The sequence below is a fragment of the Marmota flaviventris genome, chromosome 18 (genome assembly GCF_047511675.1).
Source record: "Marmota flaviventris isolate mMarFla1 chromosome 18, mMarFla1.hap1, whole genome shotgun sequence".
Classification (NCBI taxonomy): domain Eukaryota; kingdom Metazoa; phylum Chordata; class Mammalia; order Rodentia; family Sciuridae; genus Marmota; species Marmota flaviventris.
Window position 1 is genome coordinate 4,272,612 of NC_092515.1, and position 8,446 is coordinate 4,281,057.

An 8,446-nucleotide genomic window follows, 5' to 3' on the forward strand; every position below is an offset into this window, starting at 1 on the left:
GGCATAAACCAATTTTAAATTTGATCTCAAGTATATGAATTATATGTTTTTGCACAATATGCAGTTGTTTAGTCTTATTCTTGCTCAAAACACCAATAAAAAACTTATGAATAGTCACTTGTCTTTCTATTATAAACCCCAAAGGACATTGGGATTCGCAGCTCTCTGAATGTGGTTTCAACATGGCCATGGTGCTGGGAATACAGCTGATTGTCCTCATGATGATGCATAGTGTCCTGTAGATAGTCATTGGAATTTTATAGCTGAAGACAAATCAAATTAATGAGTTTTATGTCCTTGGAAGTCCTTTAAATCACAATAACTGAAGAAGTGTTATACTCCTGAAAACATTTGCCAGAAGAAAATACAGTAGAGTAATAAGTTGTGGATATTGTAAGCTAACAATTCTCTATATATTTATCTCACATATCCTTATCTTCTGTAGAGCTTTTGTTGAAGGGTACGTGGGATGTAAGTGGGATTAATACATAGTTTTCCAGAAATGTACCATTAGTTTGATTAGAGAATGAAGATGAAATAAACAGAGACCCAGACAAAAGTAGGTAGATGGTAATGGCGCTGAGATTGAAATTTGGTTCACCGGAAGGTAGAGCATTATAATGTGGCCATCCTGCCTTACGCAGGGTAATTAAGATCTCTGATGCTTTTTTGAATCCATGCATACTACTGAGGCCTGCCGTAATTTGGAGGCCCCAATTAAAAGTAAAGTTACCTAGAACAGTCAAATAAGTCCATATGGCAAGGCACAGGAGAGACTCCTGTCCTTTTAACCAGGCTTAATCCTATTTCCAACTCTTCAGCTCCAAGGCTGCCCTGAAAGCAACCACTGTGTCACTACAGTATGCTGAAAATCATCACTTTTGTAGAGGCTGGCGAAAACAGATATGACTCTGAAAAACATAAAAAAAAAATCCACAATTTTTCACTCATTAACTTGTTTGATACCTTCTGATAAACTACTTTCTCATAATTTTTCTCCATTTGACCTGCATCAGTATTTGATCACTGTACACACACTCCAACTCTTGGGGCACATGTCAACAATAACCAGCAGCAATTGTTTAATAGTGAAGCATTTAGAAGAGGGAGACTGTCTGGCTGTGTGACAGATGAGAGTGACAGAGAACACAGGGAAATGTGATGACAGACTTAAGATAATGGAGCAGAGAGCCTGGAGGGTGGGCTTACAAAATACTGGGGAAGAGCAGAAGGTGGAGAGTGAGAAGACAGAAGGATACCACATGTTGCTCAGGGGCTCAAGTCAGTGCTGGGCTTAAGTTACAAAGACAGCGTGTGTGTGAGGAAGTTAAGGATACTGGGTTCTGGAGGGGAGGAGGATGACCCCATTAACAGAGGGTACAATGACAAAGCATGGTTCAAAGGCAAAAGGGGATCAAGTTTCCATGGAAATGTGATAAAAACTGCTGTGGGTAAAGATCATTAGAGGAGGATGCAGGTCTTGGTGAGCAATGGACTAAGGCACATACAGAGTGTAAATAAAGGAAGTGGAGCTTGGGGGACATGATAGACATGGGGAGGGAGAAAAGACCTGCACGGGAAAGGTAGGGAGCCTGAAGGAGGAGGGGATCTTGGCATAAGTGGGCAAAAGCACCCAGGAGCAAAGGGCAGGGGCTTTCAGTTCATGAGCAGTGGGTCAAGGTCATGCCTGCAGTTCATGGAGGAGCTGAGGATGCCTGAAATTTGATCTCTGTGGCTTTTCACATCACACCTGTGCATTCACAACAAACACCCGAGCCTGTTTAAATGCTGCATGTGGACATGCTGCCCTGGATGTGTGTGGGAGGTTGGAAGGAATGTAAAGAGCAGGCATGGCCACCTCTTCATGGATTTCACAGGCATGTGATGAGCACAAATTCACACACACACACACACACACACATACACACACACACAAGGTCCTTAGGCACACATGAAGATGAATGTGTGATTATGTGACAGAGAGTGGAACATGACAGTTGTGTTGGTGTCTGCATCGTGACTGTGTTTAAGGTGAAAGTGAGAGTCTGGGAATGACTGTGTGTATGTATATGATTCAGTATGCCTGAGTACGGGGGTGCACACTGTGTGTGGTCATATACACATGAGCTGAAATGTGCACATGATGTTGATACCGGGCAAAGCAGATGATTCACGGGAGTGTCAATACTTAGATATTGCCCAGCGGGAAGCAAATGAGAGAAAGAAGCTCACTAAATAGTGCCTTGCAAAACTTAGAGGATGTAGTCGTCCCTTCACATGTTAGAAATACAAAAAATATGAAAAAGCTAGGGTACAAGCTTTCTTATTAGCCCACAACACTGAAAAACCTGATTCTGTTTACATCACATTGGAGGAAATATCAGAAAAAGAATTTAGAAAGTTCATACTTTAAAAAATAAGAAATGAATTAAGAAATAAAACACCAAAAATGAAAGATCATTTCAATACACAGAGATTCTGAAAAAGAACCAAAGGAAAGACCCAATAAATCAAAGTTAAAATTTTATTTAAAGCATCACCAATATGAGATCAAAAAGAGAAAATTTTCCTTTCCCTAAAGATAAATTATATTAATTCTGCATATCCAGGAGCAATGGAGATCTTTCCATCTTCTGAGGTTTTCTTCAACTTCTTTCTTGGTGTTCTGTAGTTTTCATTATAGAGGTTTTTCACCTCTTGCGTTACGGGTACCTCTTTATGTCTGTCTGTTCATAAGCCAAAATCTTTAATGACATCTCTGAATGAATGATGTTTGCCTCAAGTGTAGGGTCCAGCATGAAGCCATTAATCCAAGTTTTCATCACTGCTTAAAACATCAGTGAAGCTTCTCAGTTGTCACAGAGCATATCTATATGGTGAGAATAATGGAATTAGAAGGTACAGATACTCAAGCAAAGTACTGATTTTCCCCTCATGTTCAATGCAGGGAGTTTATATCACTAAGAGTTTCCTCCTCGAACCTCACTGAGATAAGAATAAGGTAATTTAGGAGATGAAATTAATTCTTTGGTTATTCTTAACAGACAAATTCAATATCCATTCCAGGTCACCTCACTATTTGTTCCAATAGCATCAAATATTCATGTCAGGGTTTTATGGTTTGAATATGAGGCATCCTACAATTCTGTTAGCAGTGTTTTGCTACAGGAGTATGCATAGGTGAAATGATTGGATTACGAGTGCTGTAACCTAATAGGTCTATACACATTTGAGCAAACTAAGTGGATGGTAATTTTAGGCACTTGGGGCATGGGCTGGAGGAACAAAGTCACTAGGAGTTTATATTTATTCCTGAAACTTTGATTGCTCTCTTGTTGCTTCCTCATTTCTGTGAAGTGAGAAGTATCCCTTTGCCATGCCCTTCTACAATGATCCTCTGCCTCACTTCAGACACAGAGCAATGGAGTTGGCCAATCACAATCTGAATCTCTGAAACCATGAGCCAACATAAAATTTCCTTCATCCTGATTATTTTTCTTCAGGATTTTGGTCAGATAACTTAAAAGTGAACAGACAAATTGGTACTGAGAAATCAGATCCTTGCTGTGACTAGTAAAACCATGTAATTCTGAGCTATTGAAACTGGTTTGTGTGAAGAGCTTGGAAAAGTTTGGAGATGCAGGATGGAGATTGACTGAGATGGTTTTAAGTGGAGTTTAATGGAAGATTCTGGTGCAAACTCAGAAGACCAGTTGCTGCTAGGAATGCAGACAGTACGAACTGTGCTTATGAAGACTCAGAGGGGAAAGGTAATGAATCGGGAATTGGGCTAGAGGTTATGAGTGTTACGTTTTGACAAAGAAGAATCTACATTTTGCTTATGTCCTGAGACTTTGGGTGTGTGTGGGGGGGAATTTTATGGTGGTGTTTTATTTAATTTGAGGGAGGAAGTTTCCAGGCACCACAACATTGCCATTGGCAAGGGTATAGATGACTGCAAGAAGCAGCAGAAGAAAGCAGAGTAGAAGAATTTTTAAAACTTGCAGTTTGGTAAGAAAAAAAAAAAAACATGTAAAACTGGGACCAAGGAAGGCAATGCCGTTGAGAGATTACTGCCAATCAAGAGAAGTTAAGTTCTTTGCAAAGGGATAATGGGAAAATTCCTTGAGGGCAATACAAGGATTAGCAGGACCAACCCATCCCTTAAGGTTGTTCAAAAGAAAACTCTTTTGAGAAAAGACCATCAGGACAATGTTCCCACACAGGGATCACCAGGAATCTGTTTTCACAGGACTTATTCACCATGATCACCTGCCCAGGCATTCAGAGGCTGTTGCAGCCACAGTCCAATGGGGCCCAGATATACTGCTTGACCTGTTGGGAAAGTTTGGTGTCATCCCTGTGAAAATTGCATGGCAGGAATGCAGGATGATGGAATTAAGGCCACACAGAGGCTTCCATTGAGATTTAAAGGGAAAATATGGGAGGACAGGCAACATGTAGCAGGGTTGGAATCCCTTGAGGTAGCCCCTGAGAGGGCAATGCACGAAGCAGTAAATGTAAATCTGAAGCTGGATGAAGATCCCTGGTTAAGAGAGAACAGTAATGTGCAAGGTCTGCTGAGAAAAGCTGCTGGCTGTGGACAGAGCCAGGCAGAGAGAGAGGCCCATGGTTTGCAAATGGCAAGTCCCTAAATACAGAGATTCCCAAGCCCTTTGGAGATATCATCTCTCTCTCACATGCTCCAGATACACAGGAATTATTTGCCAGCTATGTTTTGGTCCCATTTTTCTTTTATTCCCTGATTCCTCCCTTTTTGAATAGAAAAATTGGTATTTATATTTTTGTCCCTGGCATGTTCATATTTATATTCATAATATGACTCATATTCATAACACCCCTAATGATACACACGGCCACACTTTTATAACTTAGGTAGTCACCATGCATGCATCTTGATGACATGTCCACATACACAACAGTTATATATCTACACCTCTGGGTGCCAGAAAAGAGGGCCACCTTCCATCATTTTTAATCCTACCCATATAATTGCCCACCAAGACAATGTGGCATACAGCTCTGTTAACTTTCCCTCACTGTGATGAAGTACCAGAGATAATCAACTCATAAAGGGAAAATGGTCATTTTCAATAGCTCTGGAGGGTCCATTCCATGCCCCATTGGTGTCATTACTTTGACACTGACTAGGTTGCACATGATGGTGAGAGTTTGTGGCAGAGCAAAACCATTCAGCTCAGTAGGCAGGAAAAGGAAGTTCCAGAATCCCACAGTCTTCCTCATGGGCAGCAGCCAGGGATTGAGGACCTCCCACTGGGCCCCACCTCTTAAAGACTCTACCCTGGAAACCAGGCCTTTAACACACTGATCTGTGGGGACATTCAACATCCAAACATCAGGCATAGGTTAAAAACTGGTATGAGTGTGAGCACCTAACATCAAGAAATCTGGTGAAAGGCTGCAGTGTTTGCAGGAGAGACACTGCTTGGGTGGAGGACAGTGGGATCCAGAAGGGTAAAGGGACAGGGTGTTGATAGTAAGAGGGTGAGGCAGACAGTCTGTGGCTTGGCAGCATAGAGACCAGGAGAGGATCTGAAAGGAAAAGAGATGGTGTTACATGAAGCTGAGGGGTCAATGTGCATTACAGGGATTGAGGACATGGGGCAAAGTGCAGGGAGGGGACTTAAGGGCAAGGAGCACTGCAGATGCCAAGGAGGGGAGGACAGGATTTTGTGAGAGTGAAGGAGGAAGTGGGGATGGGGAGATATTAGGCAAAAGGTGGGAAGTTGGTGGTTTGTAGAAGTCACAGCAGAAGTTCCATGAGGGGTTTAGGGAACGAGGTGTTGTAGGGGTGAGTAGCATGTATGGGGCAGGAAGATCGTGGAAGTAGGCAGTGGTCCAAGGAGGTTAAGACGGTGGGAGGGGGAGATTGAGACAGAGAGATATAAGAGACCTGGGCAAGGGGCAACAGGGCAGAGGACAGAGAAGGCTCTAGGGGGATAGTGGGCAGGAGTCACCAAGAAAACCAGGAAGGGACTAGGATCACAGAGGTGGTGAATAACAGGTGCTCCACTACTCACCTGTGTCCCTGTCCTGGGAAAATAATGGTTAAAGAAAACAACAAAGACATAAGAATCAAGGTAAATATTTCAAGTGATATAGTTTGAAATTAAGAAATTTTTCCTATGAAATATGTATATGAATTTTAGAAAATTGATTGGAAGTATTTTGTAAAATGAGGAGAAATCAACCTGTGTATACCTGCAAGCTGGAGACCCAACTCTTCCTACACTTACACCCAACACAAAGCCCTGCTGTGTCTCCAACATGAGGTAGAACTTTCATGGAAAGACTATCCACAAGGCCCCAAACCGAAGCCCCACCTGGGCATCAAGGGAGGGATGATTCATTGCTGGAGACCCCCACATTGGAATCCTGTCACTAACTGTGAAAATGAAGAGAAGGTAACAGGCATATGGAACTTTAAAAGTCAAACACTAAAGTAGTCGTGCTGTGTGGATCCATTTATACAGAATACAAAGGGAAGAAAGTGACCATGTAGTTAGCTGTCACATAGTGGTCACCCAGGGACAGTGAGTGGAGAGGAATGAGGGGGCACCAGTGACGGGGACCTTGCTTCTTTTTGACACTGGAACTGCCAGCAGAGCTGTGGTCAGCTAGTGAAATCTCACTGAGCAGACCAACCATGACCCCTGCATAAAATTATTTTAAAGACACAGGAGCAATTAAAAGTACATTGAAAGAAGGTAAACAGATTAATTTGCAACAGTCTTATATTGTAAAGGAAGAGGCCAAATATTCTAAACATCTTTACTGTGTGACTATCCACATGTGGACTATTATATCTAGGTTGATCTAAGATATAGTAAATACACATCATGAAAGAAAAAGGGTTAAGTATGGAATTATGAGAATAAATTGCAGAAAAGGAATCAATACAGACATTCAAAACACAGAAAAAGTGTCATGAAGTACACATAGTTTATTGGTAAACCCTAAACCAAGAATGTCCATGATTGCATTCACATGAAGACTAACTGTAATTTTACAGTCAAATTCTATTGAATATATTCATTTGGACATTTTTTTTCCAAGAGAAAAGACTGAGATATGAATGCCCCAGGCACAGCAGTAGCACATCTGACTCCAGAAATAGCTAAGACCTAAGAAATTAAGTAGGTAAGTAAAGATATATTCATGGCATTTTAACCACTTAATCAACTAGAATGGCAAGACAAACATGCAATAAATAAATATTATATAAAAGCAGTTTGTTATTAGTAAATGAGAATTATTTTAAAATCTCAAATTTGCACAACTTACATAAATTTTTCTAATATTGCTTCATGCATAATACATAATGATGATCAGACACATTCAGGCAGGTGCAGAGACACACATTATAACACACTATGCAAACGTGTGTGCGTGTGTTGTACACTTACATTGTGACTGCTTTATCACTAAGAGTCTGTGGAGATGAGATTGTACAAAACTAAATGATTTATATTTTTCTCACATGATTGGCATTCTTCCTACTCTGCTCCCAGGCAGAGTGGATCCTGGATGCAGTAGAGCCTCTGCTCATGAGCAGAAAGGGGCTGACAGCTGGGAAACACCCAGTCAATATTGCAGCCGTGTTCAACAGGAACCAGTTAGGATTATAAATAACACCTAAACTAACTTGGAACATGCAGGAAAGTGTGTAAAAAGAGACAAAGGTGCTCACCAGGAGGAGGATGGTTTTGGTGGCTCTGGACTCAGGGGAGGACCTGAGGGAGCTGGACTTATGAACATGCCGCATTCTCTGCTTGTGCCTGTGCAGGATGAGCACCAAGGAGCTGCTGGCCCAAAGCATGAGCCCCACACACAGGGCATCAGGGAATGTGAGAAATGCTGCCTGCAGTGAATTTAAGGTTCTGTCATGTCGAGCAGCAGAACAGTATCCAAAATCTTTCAGGTTTGTGATGTTTTTGTTGCTCTTTTGTCCAGTTATGTACATAAGAAAAATAACATTTACAAGGAGGTACAGGATCCAGTTCAAGTTTCTGGAGAAGCCAATGTACTTGGAAATATTTACTTTAAGCTCTGAGTAGCTGGAGTCTGCAGGACTGATCTTAATGGCCTGAAAGACACTCAGGAGGCAGGTGCTGCCAATGGACACACCCCTGCCCACCCTGTGAAGATAGAAAAGCAGCTTGCATCCAGCATCACTGAGGAAAATTTTCACTCCAAAAGCTGCCACTGTCTGGGGAACTCCTCTGCACAGGAGAGTTAACAAGTTGGCCACAATTAAGTGCTGAAGAATCAAGTCTGTGTGTCTTACCCTGCACCCAGTGAAGTAAAGGACCAGGTAATGGAGGAGAAGAGAGGAATTGCCCAGAGCTCCAACCACAGTCTGTGCCAGGAAGATGATGCCTACAGCCACATCACTGGCTGCCAT

At 41.9% G+C, this 8,446-nt stretch overlaps 1 protein-coding gene across 1 annotated transcript; it reads right to left on the reverse strand.

The window, feature by feature from the left end:
• Positions 1 to 7,507: 7,507 nt before the first annotated feature.
• On the reverse strand, positions 7,508 to 8,446 carry LOC114080087 (vomeronasal type-1 receptor 4-like). Its single transcript, XM_027921630.1, has one exon. The coding sequence runs from the start codon at positions 8,444 to 8,446 to the stop codon at positions 7,508 to 7,510; it is 939 nt and encodes a 312-aa protein (XP_027777431.1).

What these genes read in the sequence shown, in the direction of transcription:
- LOC114080087 (XM_027921630.1), bottom strand. Translation starts at nt 8,446, where the DNA reads ATGGCAGCCAGTGATGTGGCTGTAGGCATCATCTTCCTGGCACAGACT.